The sequence below is a fragment of the Protopterus annectens genome, chromosome 7.part0, assembly GCF_019279795.1.
Source record: "Protopterus annectens isolate FY-2018-M chromosome 7.part0, PAN1.0, whole genome shotgun sequence".
Taxonomy (NCBI): domain Eukaryota; kingdom Metazoa; phylum Chordata; order Ceratodontiformes; family Protopteridae; genus Protopterus; species Protopterus annectens.
In genome coordinates, this window is record NC_056739.1 from 36,538,418 (window position 1) to 36,561,447 (window position 23,030).

The window sequence follows — 23,030 nt, forward strand, 5'->3', positions numbered from 1 at the left end:
TGTGCTGTACATTTAAAATGCAGGCATCCAAGATTTTTCAGTGACCCAGTGGCTATCAGAAGCATGTCCCCACTTAAAAATGGAGAACTCCCCAAAAGGAGATACATTGGTTAAATAAACCTTTCAGACTTATTGTGAGGGAGCAAAACAACAGCCTGATCTGAACATGACTACAGTTTGCCTTAATAAAGGTACGGTGGGATGTCAGTGAAGAAGCTGGGCTACCGGTAAAGCCTTGAGAAAGGCTGTGTGTACCCGAGCGCTTGTGGTTGAAGGCTGAGTAAAGCCTTTAGAAAGGCTTTGTATACAGGTCGTAGTTCTGGCTGGTCAAGTCACCTGGTGAGAGGAACCGCTAGTGTGGCAGTTAGAAATCAAAGATGAAACACATAGAAAAAACAGGCAAAACAACGTAAATGTGGCTCGGCTAAGGAGTTCTGCTCACCGTGGTGGCAAAAAATCAATGTAGTCAAAGTTCAGATTCTAGAAGGTTGTACTTTATTGAAGTAAAAAGTACCAGAAGTACAATCACCATCGAAGCGTAGTTCCTTAATGGAAAGAGTGACCCTGAGGTGTTAGCCGAGCCACATTTACATTGTTTTGCCTGTTTTTTCTGTGTGTTTCATCTTTGAATTCTAGCTGCCACACTAGCAGTTCCTCTCACGAGGCGACCTGACCAGCCGGAACTACGAGCTGTATATGAAGCCTTTCTAAAGGCTTTACTCAGCCTTCAACCACAAGCGCTCGGGTATGCACAGCCTTTCTCAAGGCTTTACCGGTAGCCCAGCTTCTTCACCGACATCCTACCGTACCTTTATTAAGGCAGCCTACCTGGTCATTCATTTGTTCTGGGCTTCCCTAGGGTATTTTATTCATGGACATTTTTCCTCCTCTGCATAGGAGATTGAATACCTAGGTCTCACAATCATTTTCCTGCTGAACATGACTACAGTTTGGAAAAATGCAATTTATGAAAAATCTAACTATGAACAACACAAAGAGTTGTTATAAAACAAATGACTACAGCAGTGCATACAAACAGCAATTCAACACTGGTACCTGAAAACCTAGAAGATGACTAAATAACATTACAGTGAGAAAACAGGAGCCCTTTTCTAGCTGCATAAAGAAAAAGAAGTAGTTAGGGTCTAAGGGTCTTCAAAGGAAGATGAGCATCACCACTCAAAAGGCAGAGCTTTGGGTGGGGGTGGAGTGGTAGTCTGCACATAGCATGCCAGAAACATGAGGAATACAGACAGCCAGGTGGAGATGGATGTTTGAGGAAGGACGTACAGATTTTATGCAGAGGCAGCATGACTCAGACTATGAATATTCTAAGCACAAACAGCGTAATGGTAAGCAATGTTTTACTGCAACAGCTGTAGCCCTCAACAGTTCATGGCACCAGAACTTAAATATTTCATATACAGTAATGGTAATCCAAGTTCATGAGTAGGCCCAGGTCAAGAGAAAGTCACACAGAACAACATTTAGCACCTGAAATACAACTACCATTCCCATGGAGAAATGTAGATTCATTCTCTGTATTAGACAGCCTCAACGGAAAGTTATATTAAGTTGTGGTATCTATACATTCATCAGAACAGCTGCCCTCGGCAAAGATACATAACTCAGAAGCATGATGCTGAATGACATACATGAGAAAATATTGCAGGGACCATGGAGCAGGTTTGCATAATGAAAGGAATACCACAGTAAACATAGGAAAATGTAGACAGGCTCATATTACCCTAGGTAGGATGTGTTACTGTGTAATGGCTATGTGTTGATCCCTCAGGTGGGCACTGGGATGGTCAGGTGAGCTCCAGAAAGGCACAACAATTCCCTTGGAATCCATGCACAGAACAGCAACTTAAACAAAAATCATCCTATTAAGTATGCCACTTATGGGAACAAGGCAAAGACAAACTATACATTCAAAGATTTCTGATTAGAGCAACATGAAAGGCAGCAAGTAAAACCTGCCTTAGAAGGGGTCTATATTAGAAGACCGAATGTTTAGGTGATCGAACACCTAAACATCGATCTTCTAATATTGAACCGCACAATGTCGAACATCCCAGGGAAACACAGCCCTCAGCCACAACACAAACAATATTACTTTACATCTAAATTAAGTGGGGGGCTTTGCTCCCCCACACCCCCCTAACTAAATATACCAACTCCGAGATCGCTCAACAGTAGGGAAATAGCAAACTCCGGCGAATGGCCAAGGGAAATCTTTCCCTGCGTTAAATCATCCATTCGCCGTTTTTTGCTTTCGATATTAAAAAAATCGATGTTTAGGTGTTCAATCACCTAAACATTCGGTCTTCTAATATAGACCCCCTTAGAAGGCCTATATTTGCAACTCCATCTAGAATACAACAGTGCTGAGAAACACAGCACATGCATGAAGTTGCATGCAAATCAACCTGGAGGATTCTGGGACATCTCGTCTGGTGACTATGACGAAGATCAAGGGAAGGGAAGAAAAATGCACAAAAGGGCAGTGATGCCAAGGAATCACAGTAGATGCTAAATAACTCGGGAAAATAATCCACTGTCTGAACTGCTAATGCTATGATTATGACAACAGTCACAAGTACAAATATGACTTTTCAGGATACTGATGAAGTGCTAAAAAGTCTGGAGGATGAAAAGGAAAAGGATTTATATACAACATCATGCATAAAAGTGATTTAAAACTGAATGTTGTGCCTTACTTTTTGGATCCAGACTGCATCCCTTGAGCTGAGCAGCTATAGTTCCCTACGACACTACCGAACCTTAAAGCAACAGAGGTATCACAGTCATCTACCGTTACCACAGCAACCTTCTGGTCTGATGGCCCTTGGGGAACACCGGACGTCCCAATAATTGGCTGCAAAGACAAAACATCAGAAACACATTAAAGGAAATAATCTCAAAAAACACGTGCTGACAGCCAGCTGTAAACAGCTGAAAAAATACAAACATTAGTTGGAATGAGGGTAGGAAATACATCAGTGTAACACAAACCCCTACCTAAAGTCAACAACAGAATGTGAAAGAATAGCCAAATGTTTCCTTAACGTTGCTCACAGCCCTTTGTCCTTATTCTTCCCTCATTAAGTGCCCCTCTAAGACAGTCACAGATGCATCTTCTGCTCATTATGTTACACAGATGGTTTTCTGGTGTTTTATATATTTGTTGACTAATATAAGAAAGTCTGACACTTTAATGGTAACCGTCTTCCTTTTTTTCCAAGTTAGTTAAGCAATTAACAAAACAAGTCTCTCTAGGGAACAGCTGGAACCTAAGCACAAGTTTTACTGTTCTGGTTATCTTGAGATTTAGAAACCAGCCTCCACAGTCAGCAGAACTGTCTCTTCTTTACTGCATTAAATGAAGTGACATACCGTAGTTGCCTCCCACCCTTCTGCTTTGCAATGCAGTATGACCCCTCATTAAATAAATGTGCCTGAATACATCAATCCCAACTCACTGAATGCAGAATTATATCCCTACACCCAAAATGGCAGAATTTTCCCAGCTGAATACCAGGATGACAAGTGCAAGTCAGGATCACTGCCACCTTCGAAAATGGGAGTAAACATGGAAGGGAACGTTACCTGGGTGGCAATCCCACAGACCTACACTGCTGCACCTCACCTCCTGGGGTCAGCTTTAAACTTTCCCTTGACTTATAAGTTCTCCCTTGTGTTTGTGCATGTTTCCAACATGTATTTCACACTTTTATTCCACATCCCAATGACATGGTGCTTCGCTGATGGTTTAATTAATTATCCACAGGTTTGCACTACGGTACTTTACTTCCCTGGCATCTTCACTAAAACAGGCCTTTGTTTCAGAATAATTATCTGTTCAGTAAAATAAAATACATAAATAATCCTATAGAATCATGCTTTCTCAGTACCCCTAAAAACAGTTGCAGACAAAAAAAAAGTGACAAAGTGACTTAAATGCCCCCCCCCAAGCCGTTTAGTGCTGGGATTAGTACTGAATACCGGGCTAAAATTAAAAATAACACAAAACTGTGTAAGAAAAAGCTGTAGTTGTGTTACGAATTGTCATAATTACAGACACTTAAGAATGTTCACTGTTGCTGCAGTGATAACACTTGGGATTTTCAAAACTTTTCACTCCTACTTGATGTCTGCCCCAAAACCTGGGCATCAACACAAATATGACATAACAGGGCATCCAGCTGTTCCCTCACAGGTTCTTTTGTGCCTCTAGCAGCTCCAGCAGTGTGTACTGCGACCACAGCATGAGATGCCAGGTGGCATATGAAGCCAAGAAAGGTAACCCAACCAGAAGGAGCACCAAAGCTCCCTTTCAAGGTACTAATTCAACCCAAGAAGAGTGTGTCTTGTAGGCAAACAGGGATGCAAGTCCATGGACTGGTGACTGGGTATCCATCCCAACCCCAGAGTGACTGCAGGGAAGAAAATGAGGGAAAGAGAGGTACATATCACCGCTGCAGTGAGCATACCTGAACAACTAATCCGCTAAGTTACAAGCATTTACTAGGTTTACTGTGCTACTCACCGCTGCAGTGAGCATACCTGAACAACTAATCCGCTAAGTTACAAGCACTTTACTAGGTTTACTGTGCTACTCACCGCTGCAGTGAGCATACCTGAACAACTAATCCGCTAAGTTACAAGCACTTTACTATGTTTACTGTGCTACTCACCGCTGCAGTGAGCATACCTGAACAACTAATCTGCTAAGTTACAAGCACTTTACTAGGTTTACTGTGCTACTCACTGCTGCAGTGAGCATACCTGAACAACTAATCCGCTAAGTTACAAGCACTTTACTAGGTTTACTGTGCTACTCACCGCTGCAGTGAGCATACCTGAACAACTAATCCGCTAAGTTACAAGCACTTTACTAGGTTTACTGTGCTACTCACCGCTGCAGTGAGCATACCTGAACAACTAATCCGCTAAGTTACAAATACTTTACTAGGTTTACTGTGCTACTCACTGCTGCAGTGGTGAAAACACTCAGGGGAGACTGCAAAGTTTATGGACCAATAGATGGCTGGCCCTGAGAAGGTGCAGTTATAAAACACCATGTAGTACATCCTTAGAAGGTGTGTTTATAAAACACCTTGTAATACACACCTTTGGCAAAGCCAGCTTAGTTCTAGAGGCAATAGCTAAGTTACACTGCTTAGAGAAGGTGTGGACAGATGACCGAGTAGCTGCTTCTAAGATGGCCTAGGGGTTGATCCCTTCAAGGCAGGCTGTTGTGGCTTTCTTGGATTGGGATCTCATATGCCCTCATACAGTCCTGACATAAAAAGGGTAAGAGGACGAGATACAGTGAGCTGGCCACGATGAGATGCTCTCTAAAGGCAAGCCTGCCCTCAATGAACTTTCCAAAGACTATTAATAAACTGGTTTCATTTCATTTTTCCTTTAGTCCTTTCAAGGTAAAATCTCAGTTGCACATCCAGAGTGCAGAACATCCTCTCCCCTTTGTTCTGTGGGGTAAGACAAAACAACATCTAGAGTGTGTAACATCCTCCCCCCCTTTGCTCTGTGGGGTAAGACAAAACAACATCCGAAGTGCGTAACATCTCCCCCCCCTTTGTTCTGTGGGGTAAGACAAAACAACATCTAGAGTGTGTAACATCCTCCCCCCCTTTGCTCTGTGGGGTAAGACAAAACAACATCCGGTCGTAACATCTCCCCCTTTGTTCTGTGGGGTAAGACAAAACAACATCCGAAGTGCGTAACATCTCCCCCCCCTTTGTTCTGTGGGGTAAGACAAAACAACATCCGAAGTGCGTAACATCTCCCCCCCCCTTTGTTCTGTGGGGTAAGACAAAACAACATCCGAAGTGCGTAACATCTCCCCCCCCTTTGTTCTGTGGGGTAAGACAAAACAACATCTAGAGTGTGTAACATCCTCCCCCCCTTTGCTCTGTGGGGTAAGACAAAACAACATCCGAAGTGCGTAACATCTCCCCCCCCTTTGTTCTGTGGGGTAAGACAAAACAACATCCGAAGTGCGTAACATCTCCCCCCCCTTTGTTCTGTGGGGTAAGACAAAACAACATCCGAAGTGCGTAACATCTCCCCCCCCTTTGTTCTGTGGGGTAAGACAAAACAACATCTAGAGTGTGTAACATCCTCCCCCCCTTTGCTCTGTGGGGTAAGACAAAACAACATCCGAAGTGCGTAACATCTCCCCCCCCCCTTTGTTCTGTGGGGTAAGACAAAACAAATGGTCTGATTGTGGAATCTTACGTCACGACTTCGGGCATGAAGGTGAGACTAATGCAGTGTTTCCCTGCTTCTGTGGAACATGAGAAATGGTTATTTCCAGATGAAAACCTGCAGGTCTGATATCCTTCAGGCAGATATAGTCATTAAAAACACAGTCTTCCAGCTCATGTATATGAGGGTGCAAAAGCAACTGACTCAGAAGGTAGTAAAATTAAGTTCTGTAGCACATTTCTGAGGTCCAATGGTAGGCAGAGTACCTTCCTGTGAAGGCTTGGATGGAAGAACATACTATTTGCTTGTAAAAGGAATGAAGGGGGATCCCAAAGTAGGCAAACTGAGACTGTGGATACATGTACATTCACTGAGACAGTAGACAGTCTTAATTTGTAAATGTCTGACAGCTGTTTGATGAACAAGAACACTGGAGTCAGGTTAGGGCCCTAGCCCTTCTTCTCTGTCACCAAAGGGAGGATGTTTTCTATTTTGCTGGAACTGTTCGCACAGGTATTTTTATACAGGTATTTTTACACAGGTATGTTTACACAGGTATGTTTACACAGGTATTTTTATACAGGTATTTTACACAGGTATTTTTACACAGGTATTTTTATACAGGTATTTTTACACAGGTATGTTTACACAGGTATGTTTACACAGGTATTTTATACAGGTATTTTACACAGGTATTTTTACACAGGTAATTTTATACAGGTATTTTTACACAGGTTTTTTACACAGGTATGTTTACACAGGTATGTTTACACAGGTATGTTTACACAGGTATTTTACACAGGTATTTTTACACAGGTAATTTTACACAGGTATTTTTACACAGGTATGTTTACACAGGTATGTTTACACAGGTATTTTTATACAGGTATTTTTACACAGGTATTTTTACACAGGTATGTTTACACAGGTATGTTTACACAGGTAATTTTATACAGGTATTTTTACACAGGTATTTTTATACCACAAACAACTTCAGAATATATTTCCTCAGGTAGATAGCAGTTACTGGAATATTGTAAAGGAGATAAATTAACTAGAGGTGGGATATTTAGAAAAGGAAAGGGGCAAATTACACAGAAATAACAGAAACGGTGGGACCAATATGTACAGAATAATGGTCAGGAAAAGCAGTCAGGGTTAAGCGAAAACGAAATTGAGCAATTTGTGTAATGAAGAGTTGTTAAAAAGAAAGAAAACATACATGTAATGTATAATAAATGAACGACAAATGTTAATATTGTTTGTTTCTTTTCTGTTAATGTATGTGTGCCTATGTGCCAAAAGATACTGTAATAAACATGCTTAAATAAAAAAAAGATTGCTCTCTAGGCTTCTTTAAGTTTATGTATGGCAGACAAAATGAAGGTGGTGGAGAATTGTATTCTTATGTCCTTTGTTGTGCACTCAGTTCCCTTTTCCAGAGAGAAAGCTCCATCCTCATAACTGTTAAATTCAATAAGATAAAATCCATAATGCCGGCTGGAGCCTCTAACCTCACAAAGACTCCCCAACACGAGTGCTGACTGGATCTTACCGAGATGTATGAGTAACATCAAGGGTGAACTGCTACATCTAGATGACAAAGTCCCAATTAGAAACACAACCTTCAGTAAGTGATAAGGTCATTAAAAAGGAAAGTACTGTAGACTGGATCAGTGTGCCAACACCTAACAGTATCCCATATACTGCACTCATAGCTTTTAGTGTTGGCACCCATCTCCCTGTTTTACATGCTGGGCATAGGATAATGGAGAAAAATTATACAAATGCCTCTTCACTACGAACACTAGTAAGGCTCAGTTCAGTATTATAACAGAACTTTTGGGTTGCTATAAGACATCACCCCAGGACATGAAACGCTCCAACATCTACTCTCTTCATCTTAATGGAGCAGCAGAATTCTCCAGATATACTTTCAATGAGATATTAAACTACATGGATTCATCCATGGAAACAAATGGATTAATCCAGGTTTCTACATTGGATCACACAATCAAAGTGTCAAGGCATGGTAACAGAACTGGCAGGCTACACTGTTCACAGAAATTTGAACAGCACCAGAACAAAGACAAATCCTTACATTTGTACATAGAACCAATTACATATTATTTCAGTAGACACAACAGCCAGAATGTTCCTTCTACCAGTCACCTCACCCTTCTGAGCTCATAGGCATCAAACAGCATCATAACAAAATCTCTGGGTTTAGTGTTGGACATCCCCTCTGGGACCCATCACTACATCTCTTTAAAGTCTCTACATTGAATGGGACTCAGTCTGCATATAAATATAATGTAACTGAAGCCTACTCAGCGTATCTTACAAAAAATGCCCTGCAGTTAATCCTTAGATGACTGATATACCCCTCCCCTCAGCCCTCATGGAAAACAATGACATCTCCAGGCTTCCAACACGGTCAGCACAATGCCTTTACTCTTAGGTTTGACATCAGAGACATAAATACAAAATACAAGTAGTCTGAGACTGCAGTATAGGGTCCAACACTGGTGACAAGTAACCTGGATGGTAGACTACCACCAGATTTAATAAAATTGGTTCTGTCAGTGGGTCAGTTCACAATCCAGTGTGTTACACAGGAATACATACTGAGAGTGTCCAGTTTCCCATTGATGCCAGACTGTAAAAAGCCACAGCCAAAATGAGATGAGCTGTATGCATGGAATTATCCTTATCTAACACATATGAGATGAGCTGTATGCATGGAATTATCCTTATCTAACGCATATGAGATGAGCTGCATGCATGGAATTATCCTTATCTAACACATATGAGATGAGCTGCATGCATGGAATTATCCTCATCTAACGCATATGAGATGAGCTGCATGCATGGAATTATCCTTATCTAACGCATATGAGATGAGCTGCATGCATGGAATTATCCTTATCTAATGCATATGAGATGAGCTGCATGCATGGAATTATCCTTATCTAACACATATGAGATGAGCTGCATGCATGGAATTACCCTTATCTAACACATATGAGATGAGCTGCATGCATGGAATTATCCTTATCTAACGCATATGAGATGAGCTGCATGCATGGAATTACCCTTATCTAACGCATATGAGATGAGCTGCATGCATGGAATTATCCTTGTCTAACGCATATGAGATGAGCTGCATGCATGGAATTATCCTTATCTAACGCATATGAGATGAGCTGCATGCATGGAATTATCCTTATCCAATGCATATGAGATGAGCTGCATGCATGGAATTATCCTTGTCCAACGCATATGAGATGAGCTGCATGCATGGAATTATCCTTATCTAACACATATGAGATGAGCTGTATGCATGGAATTATCCTTATCTAACGCATATGAGATGAGCTGCATGCATGGAATTATCCTTATCTAACGCATATGAGATGAGCTGCATGCATGGAATTATCCTCATCTAACGCATATGAGATGAGCTGCATGCATGGAATTATCCTTATCTAACGCATATGAGATGAGCTGCATGCATGGAATTATCCTTATCTAACGCATATGAGATGAGCTGCATGCATGGAATTATCCTTATCTAATGCATATGAGATGAGCTGCATGCATGGAATTATCCTTATCTAACACATATGAGATGAGCTGCATGCATGGAATTACCCTTATCTAACACATATGAGATGAGCTGCATGCATGGAATTATCCTTATCTAACGCATATGAGATGAGCTGCATGCATGGAATTATCCTTATCTAACGCATATGAGATGAGCTGCATGCATGGAATTACCCTTATCTAACGCATATGAGATGAGCTGCATGCATGGAATTATCCTTGTCTAACGCATATGAGATGAGCTGCATGCATGGAATTATCCTTGCCTAACGCATATGAGATGAGCTGCATGCATGGAATTATCCTTATCTAACGCATATGAGATGAGCTGCATGCATGGAATTATCCTTATCCAATGCATATGAGATGAGCTGCATGCATGGAATTATCCTTGTCCAACGCATATGAGATGAGCTGCATGCATGGAATTATCCTTATCTAACGCATATGAGATGAGCTGCATGCATGGAATTATCCTTATCTAACGCATATGAGATGAGCTGCATGCATGGAATTATCCTTATCTAACGCATATGAGATGAGCTGCATGCATGGAATTATCCTTATCTAACGCATATGAGATGAGCTGCATGCATGGAATTATCTTTATCTAACGCATGAGCTGCATGCATGGAATTATCCTTATCTAACGCATGAGCTGCATGCATGGAATTATCCTTATCTAACGCATATGAGATGAGCTGCATGCATGGAATTATCCTTATCTAACGCATATGAGATGAGCTGCATGCATGGAATTATCCTCATCTAATGCATATGAGATGAGCTGCATGCATGGAATTATCCTTATCTAACGCATATGAGATGAGCTGCATGCATGGAATTATCCTTGTCTAACGCATATGAGATGAGCTGCATGCATGGAATTATCCTTATCTAACGCATATGAGATGAGCTGCATGCATGGAATTACCCTTATCTAACGCATATGAGATGAGCTGCATGCATGGAATTATCCTTATCTAACGCATATGAGATGAGCTGCATGCATGGAATTATCCTTATCTAACGCATATGAGATGAGCTGCATGCATGGAATTATCCTTGTCTAACGCATATGAGATGAGCTGCATGCATGGAATTATCCTTGTCTAACGATATGAGATGAGCTGCATGCATGGAATTATCCTTATCTAACGATATGAGATGAGCTGCATGCATGGAATTATCCTTATCTAACGCATATGAGATGAGCTGCATGCATGGAATTATCCTTATCTAACGCATATGAGATGAGCTGCATGCATGGAATTATCCTTATCTAACGCATATGAGATGAGCTGCATGCATGGAATTATCCTTATCTAATGCATATGAGATGAGCTGCATGCATGGAATTATCCTTATCTAACGCATATGAGATGAGCTGCATGCATGGAATTATCCTTATCTAACGCATATTTCAAAGAAGTCAACTAGAATTAATAAGCATGATCTAGCCTTTACAAAAGTCCCTTTGATTTGGGTCTAGAGACTGTAGATTCAGTGTCACAGTTCATGATGATGATGATGACACTGCTAGGTGGAGCTTTGCATCTATAGGGCCACTACTACAGCTGTTCTGCAGGCTTTTGGTACATATTCAGTGAGAAGGTTGTGGTTGATTAGCTCAAGGACATCTGCCACAGACTGTTTCATGCTGACCACGTAAAGTACAGTTGTGTACCTACCATAAATGTAGATGTTCGAGTGTATTCACTGTTGCAGTCATTACACTTGGGTTATCCTGCTGGCAGGCTACCCGCAGTCGGGTAGTGTTGTCCGTCCTTATCAGTAGTTCACTGACTGCAACAGTGAAACACGATGAACATCAGCCCAGTATGACATACAATCCCACACAGCTGGTATTTTTAGCAGCTGCTCAGAGGTGATTACAGGACAAGAGACATACGGACTGGATATTTCATTTAGGGAAATTTGGAGGAGTTGGAGGAGTAGCCAAAGCTGAATTTGTCAGCAAGGATGCTATTAGGAACCAATATCCCGAGCGTATGAGTGAGTAAAGCATTAGAGATGAGTTGAGAGCAGAGTTGCAAGTTACTTCTGAGGTGACGTGCATAATTAAAGAACATTGAGGTTGTCCTTTAATGTTGCAGTGATTTTTGGTTCATAACTACTTTTGGTTCATTATTAGCATTCTAGAATGTCATCTTCCTTCTCAGTTCTTTGCTAACCCTTTTGAAGCTGATTTTAATACTGAGAATTTATTCTATTCTTTTTGCGTTATGAGCTTTTTTCTAACATTGTAGAATGCATGACTGAGCTGGGCAGTTTGCGTCTCAACTTGGCATTGTGTCTACGGAAACAGAGACATCAGCCTCTACACAAGAGTTGAGATGGGAGTAAAAAGTCTGGGTATATGTGACAGTGCTCAGCAATATGTGGGGGACTGTTTAAACAAATTAAATCATCATTCAGCAAAAGGATGTTGGTCTTGGAGTACTTTGCACGCTCCCTTTAATCTCCTTTACCATATTTGATACTTCAGTCACAGTTGGGCGGCCACGGTGGTGCAGCGGTTAGCGTTGCCACCTCACAGTAAGAGGTTCTCCGGTTCGATTCTCGGCTGGGTTGCCTTCTGTGCGGAGTCTGCATGTCCTCCCTGTGGTCGCGTGGGTTTCCTCCGGGTGCTCCGGTTTCCTCCCACATCCCAAAAACATGCTGTAGGTGGATTGGACACTATAAATTGGCCCTAGGTGTGAGTGTGTGCGTGTCTGTGCCTTCTGTGGAAGGTTGGGTGCCGGGCTGGCAACTCGACACTGTAAAACTCCACTGCCAATCATGAGCGGACAAGTGATCTGCTGTGGCGACCCCTAACCGGGAAAAAGCCTAAAGCAGAAGAAGCAGTTGCAGTTGGCTTAAAGTTTGATTTCCATTTTTTACTAATTACTTTTTTGGCAGCCAAAAGCATTAAACTTAGTAAGACCTTGCTCAAGAATTGGAAACAGTGCTATGTACAAACATCTCTTTCTCTTTCTTAATGTTTGCATGCTCTCTGAGTTACTATGAAGTAAGCAGGGCTTGTGAGGGACCTTTTTTTTGGAGGGGGGTTGCTCCCTACAAAAATACAGGAAAACTCAGAATATATTCCAGAGTAACTCACTGGATTGTGAACTGGCCAGCTGACAGAACCCGCTCTATTAAATTCTGTGACAAGCAGTCTGTGTGATTACTAAAATGTGTGTTGTTGCTTCTGTTGATTCAGTCAAAAGGGCTTGTGATGTGTGTGATTCATTGGCAGTTGGTATGTGATTTATGTCTCCTAAATCCCTGTCACTAATCATTGATGATATTTTCATAAATTGAATTTCCTTCCTGTACTTATTCCTCAAAAAATGAGAAGACGTCTAGTTTTCCTCAGTAACCCAGTTCTGTTTCATACTAAAACCCACATATTTTCTCTGCGTATGTACTTCACAGAGCTGTACCTGCCTGCTGAACACCTCCTGTCTGCAGGATTGCTCTCAGAAATTACAGTTGTGTACACTTACCATAAATGTAGATGTTCGAGTGTACTCACTGTTGCAGTCATTACATTTGAGTTATCTGCTGGCAGGTTGCCCTCAGTCAGCCTGATTAACAAAGTCTTGGGTCCTGCGTCAGTTGCTGTCCCTTCTCCCATGACATCAGGTCGTCAGGGGTATAAAACATGCAGCCGATGCCATTACATCAGTTTTTCTTGCCCCAGATGTCAGGTGCCCCCCTAATGGGGAGCAATTAAATATAAAAGTACAGTGCTATACCTCCTACAAAAAGCAAATAAACCAAAAAGGCTTTTAAGCATATTTTTTTTATTTTTTATGTATCATTTTGTTGACCGGGAAAGTCCGACTAGGCTCCACAGAGCCTGTTTTCAGCGGAGGCCCGGGGAGAAATGCTCCAGATGCATGTCTTTGGAAATACATACATAATATTTTAAGCATAGTAAAGAAAAGTAGAGGTATAGCCAAAAGAAGTTAGGGAGCTGGAGGGAGGGTAACCAGGACTGCAGCAGTGAATACACTCGAACATCTACATTTATGGTAAGTGCACACAACTGTACTATGTTCTTAGTGTTTCAATGTTGCATTCATTACATTTGGATAGATTCCCAAAGCTATGGTTGGGAGGAGGAATTTAGATAGCATTAGGACCAGCTATAAGGCCCTGCAAGACTGCAGTGGCAAAGCCAGCTCTGGACTTGGAGAAAATTGGGAAATGGCAATGCTTGGTGAAAGTATGTACAGAACTCCAGGTAGCAGCTTCTAGGATGTCCCTGGTAGGAACGCCTCTGAGAAAGGCTGTAGAGGTAGATGCAGCCCTGGTTGAGTGAAGTCTGATCCCCTGGGGATAGGTTTTCCATGGTGCTTATAGCAGAAATGAATGCAATGGCCTATCCATTTAGAAATGGTTTGCTTTGAAACAGCCTTCCTCTCTGCCCCTGCAGCAAATGCTACCAGCAGTTGTTCAGATTTCCTTTGAGGTTTAGTTCTGTCCAAGTAGAATCTAAGTTGTCTGTGCACATCTAAGGAATGCAGTATCCATTCCCCTTTGTTCTGTGGATTGGGAAAGAAGGTTGGCAAATGAATAGACTGATTAAGAGCCACACTGGATACCACCTTGGGCATGAAGGATTGATTGGTTCTGAGGGACATTCTGTCCGCATGAAAGATGATGAAAGGCTCCACTGCCATAAGGGCCTGTAATTCAGATACCCTTCTAGCTGAAGTGATTGCTAAAAGGAAAGCTGTTTTCCAAGAAATAAATTTTAAGTCTGCAGTAGCAGCTAGCTCAAAAGGAGGGAGAATGAGTTTCTTCAAAACAAAGTTAAGGCCCAGGCTGGGGTTGGAGCTCTCCTGGGTAGTCTCAAATGTTTGGCCCCTCTGAGGAACTGCTTGAGCAGTGGATGAGAGAAGAGGGGAGGTTCTGTGCTATAATGAGCTGAAATGGCTGAGGCATGGATTTTAATGGAGGAAAAAGAGAGGCCCTTGTGAAGCATCTCAGTTAAGTATTGTAAAATCTGAGGTAAATTGGGCACTGCTGTGCTCATCCCTTGAGACTGGTTCCAGGCACAGAATCTTTTCCATTTTTCAGCATAAGATTTTCTAGTACTAGGACTCCTTGCCTCTAAAATGATATAAATCACAGGTTTACTGAGGGATGGTAGAGGAGAGATTACGTAATTAGCCAGGCTGCAAGTTTTAGTGTTAGAAGCTGACGGTGCAGAATCTGGTTCTCCTGCTGAGACAATAGGGAAGGAGTCTGAGGCAGGTGCCATGGGGATAACCATGACACAATGCGCAGGAGGGGGTACCAGTGTTGGCGTGGCCAGTCTGGAGTAATCAAAATCATCCTTGGTTTGTCCTGTTTGATTTTTAGTAGTACTTTGGAAAGCAGAGGCAGAGGGGGGAAGGCATAGACTGATAGGTTTTTCCAGCTGAAGGACACAGCATCCACTTTCCAAGCTTGTTTGTGGGGAGTCCTTGGGCAAAATCTGTCCAATTGCTAGTTCTGGGGAGAGGCAAATAGGTCTATATCTGGGCTCCCCAATTTGCTTGTCAACATGTTGAAAATCCTTGGTTCCATTTTCCACTCGTGTGGGTCCATGAGGTTTCTGCTTAGTCCGTCTGCCAGTGTATTTCATTTTCCTGGCAGGAACTGAGCTTGTAGGTGCACTTGGTAGCTCAAGACTGTGTTCCACAATGCCATGGTTAGTCTGCAGAGGGGGTAAGAATGTGTACCCCCCCCTGCTTGTTTATGTACCACATAACAGTGGTGTTGTCTGTCTTTACCATTAGTTGTCCTGGAAGAATGTGGTCCTTGAAGGCTGTCAGAGCATTCTGTACAGCTAACATTTCTTTTTGATTGATATGCAGGTGCATTTGACTTGGGTTCCATTTGCCCTGAATGCACTTCCCTGCCAGGTGAGCCCCCCATGCATAGTCTGATGCACCTGTTGTTAAGGTTTGGGCGGCAGGGGGTGGTGTGAAAGGTAGTCCCTTGTTTTCATGGCAGGCCTCTGCCCACCAAAGGAATTCTAGGCATAGGCAACGTATGATAGGAATCATTGCTTCTAGATCCTGAGAATGTTGACACCATAGGCTTTTTAGATACCACTGTAGTTTCTTCATATGCAGTCTTGCATATGGAATTAGAAGAATGCAGGAGGCCATGAACCCCAAGGCTTGCAGTATTTGTCTTGCAGATAGCAGGGTTTTTGTGGCCACTTGTTTGAAGTAGGTTGTCAAATGAATTTGTTTCTCTGGCATGAGGTAAGCCATATGAGAAGTTGTATTCAAGCTCGCTCCCAGGAATATAATTTGATGACAGGGTACCAGGTGTGACTTCTTTTCATTTATGGTGTACCCCAGACAAGTTAGAACCCTTTGTACAAAGGCCAGATGATTCAAAAGTAAGTCCTGGCTTTCTGTCTGAATCAGACAATCGTCCAGGTATGGGTATATTTGAATATTTCTTTGCCTACAAAATGCAATAACTGGAGCTAGGCACTTTGTGAATACCCTGGGCACAGTAGATAAGCCAAAGGGCAGTGCAGAGAACTGATAGTGCGTGTGAAGAGGCAACATCTTGAATTTTGGAATCTCCAAAAAGGTGTTTAGAGTAGACAGGTCCAGGATAGGACGCTATGAATTGTCTTTTCTGGGTACCAGGAAAAGTCTGGAGTAGTAACCTTGTCCCTTTCCCTCTTCTGGTACCAGTTGAATAGCCCCCATACTTAAGAGAGACAGTACTTGTTTTTGGGCCTCTGCCCACTAATTTGGGGGTAGGTCTGGCCACCCACTTGGTGTTGGCAACGTGTGGAAGTGAAATCTGTATCCCTGGGACACTATATTTAAAACCCATTTGTCCTGGGTAATGAGTTCCCAGTTCTTTGCACGAAGAGCAATCTTTCCCTCAAAGGGGCAGTCAGTCACACATCATTGCTAGCTACAGGTCCCCCACCATAAACCAGGAGTAGCACACCGCTTACCCGAACTTGCTAGAGTTGCTCAGTATACACTCAGACACCTTGATCATGGGAGATTTCAACTATCCTTCCATCGACTGGGTGATTTATATGAGCCCAAACACAACTGCTACAAGGTTCCTGGACTTTGTTAATTCAAATGCCCTGGAATAGTTGGTCTGCACCCCCACAAGGGGGCTCAAATACCCTGGACCTAGTGCTCACCAACATGAGGGATTACTGCACTACCCCTGTGCGTTGCCCTCCTGGTAAACTCAGACCATAAATCTGTCACATTTGAAGTAAAGATCAAACCTTAACCCCCCCACAGGAGTGAAAAAAATGAAAAAGGTTCCCCAAAGCATACTATTGCCTACTATGTGACAGTATAAAATGTTTCAAAGCCCCTGCCAACATAGACTCCTTTATAGTGGAATACACAAATGCCCCATACAGCCACTTAAATAAATTCACTGACAATACAGGAGCAAAACTCAGTCTTCCTAAAAAAACAAGCCACCCTGGTGGACTGTAAGTACAAATAAGCTATACAATAAAAGAAAAAAACCTGATATCTAAGAACAGGACGGAACTTACTCAACAGAGGAAGAATACCCCCCCCCCCACAGCCTGGACAAGCAAATCAGATATCTTGTTAAGTCCTCTAAGGCTAGTTACAAGTCTAAATTAGTATCCCTAGCTAAAGACAATCATAAGGCATTCTTTAGCTATGTCTGAAACCTAAAAGGGAATGCCCAGCTGTGTGCTGAACTTATAGTGGATGTTACCACTCACATGGAACCTGAGGAAGTTGCCAAACTGCTAGCCGACAGATTTGGCAATAACTTCACTCCCCTGTTCCCATTAGACATACCCCAAAGCATTCCTGACACCAGTCCTCTACCAAGTATCTCCAAAGAACAGGTCATAGAAGCATGCTCCAAGGTAAAAAAACATGGCCTCTGTGGGACCAAATAACATTCCAGGTTGTTTACTAAACAATCTAAAACAAGACCTAGTGGAACCACTTGGCATTCTCTTTAACCACAGCCTAAGAACTGGCTTTGTTCCAGCAGAGTGGAGAACAGCAACAGTAATCCCCTTGTACAATGGGGGTCCATCAACTGTCCCTGGAAACTATCAACCCATAAGCCTAACCAGCCTTATCTGCAAGGCCATGGAAATAATCATCATGGACCTTACCCACAAGATCACAGGTGACCTTCAAACCCTTGACCCAACCCAGTCTAGTTTCATCAAGGGTAGATCTTGCTTATTAAACTTAGTGGACGTCTTTGAGAATGTCACCAAAGCCCTGGATGAGGGCAAAACAGTACATACCACCTATCCTAATTTAGCCAAGGCCTTTGACACAATCCCCCTTCAGGTATCATAGAGAAACTCTAATAAACTCCAAAAATACTCCACCACCACAAGAAATGGCAGCATATGACCAGCAACCAGAGAGTGATAATAGAAAACGATGGAAAAATACCGATGGATTTAATAACAATGCAACCACAGAAGGACAATCACAGCAAAAATAAATTAAAAAAAAAGGTAGAGGGCAGTAATTTAATTCAATCAGGGAATTTTCACAGTGTGCGGACAAAGTTAATTCGTAGTCTATGGTGATTAATTTGCCTGGACATGAGATAACAGATAAACAATTTACTGTTTTAAACTTAGGTTTAAAGTTTGTTCTGACTGTTTTGCCATGCCTTCAGACTCTTAAAAAGGGGGATTTTTCAACTAGTCCATAAAATACATTCAGGACATTTTTTTAAAAACAGGAATAAGATGGAAGCATGTGTTAATGATGGTTTGGATAATGGAAGGGAGCTTTGTGTCATGTACATCTGATGCGCCTGACCGGTCAGAAATTAATGCTCATTTTATTGTCTTTTGAAAATGTCTAATACCAAACACGGAAGCCTTTTTATACCTCCATATGATTATGAATGTATACAACAGTTTTTAGTGATGTTTAAATTATTCTGTAGAAAGAGCCTATGAGGATTTTGTGTGTAATAAACAGCAGGTTCAATATAATTTAACTAAAACTGAATGGCAAGCTTTAAAAGACTTAAGTGAAAGGTATGATCTGACTTTTAAATCAGTAGGTAAAGGGAATAAAATAGTTCTTATGCATTAAAAGCAATATATGCAAATGTGTTATGAACATTTAAGGGAACAAACTGTTTATGAAAAAAATAATGTTGACACTTACAATGAAGCATTACTACAATATAAGAAATTGTTGGACAAAGGGTATAGGTTGGACTATTTTACGAAGGAGGATCTGGACAAAAAGTTTAATGTTGTGGGTTGCAGTATTGCTAATTTTTACTTTTTACCAAAAGTTCATAACAGCCGTTAATAACCAGTCCCCCTGGTCAGCTGATTATTTTGGCTTGTAAATATTTTTGTACAAAACACTGGCCTTTTTTTGAATCAATATCTTCTTTGCTTTGTAAATAAACTTCCCTAACATACTAGGGATACGTTTGACTTTTTAGATAAAATTTCCAAACTTAGATGGACTACAGGCATGTACTGGATAACACTAGATGTCAAGAGCCTCTGTACTAGCATTAAACATGACCATAGTATACAGGTATTATTTTACTTTTGGGGTGACAGCCCCTTCTCTAGCTATCGTATCGAATTACTAGATTTTTGTCTTGGTAATATTTTTTTGATAATGATAACTATCATCAGCTTCAGGGAACAGCCATGGGGGCTCCATTTTCTCCCATGTATGCTAATTTAATGATGGCTCTTTTTGAAATTGAACACTTGTATAATCATGAATTTATACATAAGAATGTTATACGTTATTGTAGGTACATTGATGATTTAATATTTGTCATCATGGTCATAATAAGGTTAATAAGTTTGTTCAGGATTTTCAGAAGAATCGATACAACTTGGTTTTCAATGGTCTTCATTGTGGTGAAGAGGTTGTATTTTTGGATCTGCATTTGCAAGACTTATGTGGTGGAGAAATAAGAACTACTATACACAGGAAAGTTTTGGATGGTTGGCAGTACCTACATGGAGATAACTGTCATTCTCATCTAAATTCTTCGTTGCCCTATGGAGAAATGTTATGTTTACGTAGGATATGTAGTAACGAATTGGATTTTTTTAATGAGGTTAAGAGGACTGTTCAGATGTTTATGAATAGGTGATTTACATATGATGCAGTCATGGAAGCGTTTCGGAAAGTTATAAGGTAAAAGGATAATAATAAAGTACCTGGGAACTATCGTGAAATAACGACATGAGAGTTAATTATGACACAAATAAAACAAATATATATTTTGTTACAACTTACACTGATCTTAGTGATAAACTAATGGATTTACTTACACCACTGGCAATTTTTGGTTAGAAATTGTGAACTTTCTAGGATATTAAATAAGACTCCTTCTGTTTCCTATAAACGTGGCCGAAGCTTGGGGGGGGGCATGACGGTTCATAGTAGTTGTGTTTCCCTTGATATCCAGATTTACAGAAATCAATCAGTCACTAACAGGTAAACTTCTCTGTGGGAGTTGTTCTATTTGTAAGTTTATTGTATGTTCTTTTTGTAGATTTAATAATACGAAGCTTAGATCTGTGACTATTACATGCAACACTGAGGGGATTGTTTCTGTCATTAGGTGCCCGTGCAATCTCGTTTATATAGGGGTAAATAAAAAGCCTTTAAAATTAAGGCTTCAAGAACACATTAGAGATACTAAGAGACAAAAACTTTAAAGTCCTACAGCCTTGCACTTTAAAGAGTATCATGGGGAGTGATGTTTCATTGTTACAGGGCACTGTTCTTGAACAAGTGATAGATTGGGGAAAACATTTCACTTAAAGATAAATTATTATACAAAGAGTGTTTTTATTTTAAAGTATGGCAGTTTAATGCCTTTGGGCTTAAATTCAGAATGTAATTGGACATACTTGACTTAACTTTGTTAATTAATTAATTGATTAATTGATCATGTGTTTTAGATGTGTGTGTGTGTGTGTGTGTGTGTGTCTGGTGTCTGTGTATTATCTGTGTGTGTGTTTGTGTATACGCATATATATATATATATATATATATATAAAAATGAACAAAAACCCAAAAATGGAAGGAGCAGAGCCTGCTGTTGGCAAATGGCAAAAAATGCAGACGTCACAGAAACTTGCAGATGAAGTGCAAAACGATGTAAACGGCCAATTGCAGTTCCAAAAAAGCCTTAAGATAGTGTAGCTTAATACTCCAGCAACCAAGCTAGCCAAGTCATACCAAATAGCTGAAACACTGCTGCTGCAAGTAATAATATCTGTAAGTCCAAAAGCAAACGTTGCAAAATAATCCAAGCCTGAACGCAAAAGTTGTCGAAAATAAAAACTATTATTTAATAGAGAATGAGCGCTTTCGCGGTGAGCCCCACCGCTTCTTCAGATAACATAAAATACAATAAAACCATCACAGTTTAAATTACAATACAAATTCAAGAACATCCAATAGAATCATTTCTAATAAAACATGCGATACCTAACCCAGACTCATGACACCTCCCCTATTCTAAAACTCGCTCAATATGCAATGTCAACTAATTGCTCCAAACTTCACGGTGATCCTCCAATTAAATTCTAAAAAGTTTGCAAGTTATTTAGGATTAATTCAACGGCTCATCTTAACTTTAATGGCCAGATTAAACACATCCCGATTTCCTTCATAATGTTGCTTACAAACTCAAAGCGTATCCATTAGAAAAGAAAATCACTAAAAAGTTCATAAAAATATATATATAACACACGACTAGTTCAGTCCTGTATCCCACCGCATACGCTCAAAACCACAGCATCAACGCTCATTCATACAGCAAACACTATTCCCGTGCATCGGAAACACCAAGACCCACAAATATCTTTCAAAGTAGCTGTCAAATGCTTTTAGAAAAAAAAATGCACCACTCAATATTGCGCCACAAAGCCCCTGATAAGGGCAAAAAGTGTCTGCAGCTCCCTTACACATTTATCATTTCGATTAATGAAAACTCACTATTATCAAGGGCGTGCAATCCACTGCATACAAATAGCGTGCATATGCTTGTTAACGACAGCGACATGTGCCCACTCAAAATAAAACCAGTCAATTCCGGAGATGATAAAAATAAAATAAAATAAAACAAGTTAAAATAAACGGCACTGCTTGTAATGCTCCATGCTGTAAACACGCCGGAAGCCCTAGGTTCATTCTGCTTCTAAGCGTAATTTTGCGTCACTCTCTGCTTGTAAACAATCACTAAAGTAACGCTTCAGAGCTGTGCATGACTTCTCATTGAACACTTTAAGCTACATATCGATATTGATTCAGCTATCATCCTCTATACATAACGGGTAGCATATTGAGATCTCTTTAGCACTAAAAATCAATTTTTATAATATTTCATATCACTTGCAGAAAAGAATAAAATATAATATATTATAAAATATATAAATGCTAGCAGCACTGGCCAAAATTTGACAGCCCCTCATATACTTCTTTTGGCTTGTTTTAACCTTAGTTAAAATACCACTAATAAAACACATACGAAATGTATGATCACTACTGATGACTTCAGAGTCAAATGTCGTAGAGTAGTAAAAATGTGATGGAAAAATCAGCAAAAATAAGGAGGAACTGATCAGGTGAGTACTGTTTCTTCTCATATTCAGCCCCACTTACCAACACTTACTCATTCCTTTTTCCCTTCTACTTTCTTGTTATTTTTCTTATTGCATACATCCTTACTTGCCTTCTCCCACCTGCCTTGGTCCTCCTTATTTTTGCTGATTTTTCCATCACATTTTCACTACTCTTCGACATTTGACTCTGAAGTCATCAGTAGTGATCCTACATTTTGTATGTGTTGCTTTAGTGGTATTTTAACTAAGGTTAAAATAAGCCAAAAGAAGTATATGAGGGGCTGTCAAATTTTGGCCAGTGCTGCCAGCATCTATATATTTTATAATATATTATATTTTATTCTTTTCTGCAAGTGACATGAAATATTATAAAAATTGATTTTTAGTGCTAAAGAGATCTCAATATGCTACCCGTTATGTATAGAGGATGATAGTCTATTCAATATCGATATGTAACTTAAAGTGTTCAATGAGAAGTCTTGCACAGCTCTGAAGCGTTACTTTAGTGATTGTTTACAAGCAGAGAGTGACGCAAAAT

The 23,030-nt window shown here is 40.7% G+C and overlaps 1 protein-coding gene across 2 annotated transcripts in view; it reads right to left on the bottom strand.

Moving 5' to 3' along the window:
* CELSR2 (cadherin EGF LAG seven-pass G-type receptor 2) overlaps positions 1-23,030 on the bottom strand; it is a 1,401,203-nt gene that overhangs the window by 578,346 nt on the left and 799,827 nt on the right. For both annotated transcript variants that reach the window (XM_044076472.1, XM_044076471.1), the window contains exon 6: positions 2,724-2,881. In XM_044076472.1, the coding sequence (XP_043932407.1) occupies positions 2,724-2,881 (158 nt within the window). The remainder of the gene's footprint in view (positions 1-2,723; positions 2,882-23,030) is intronic.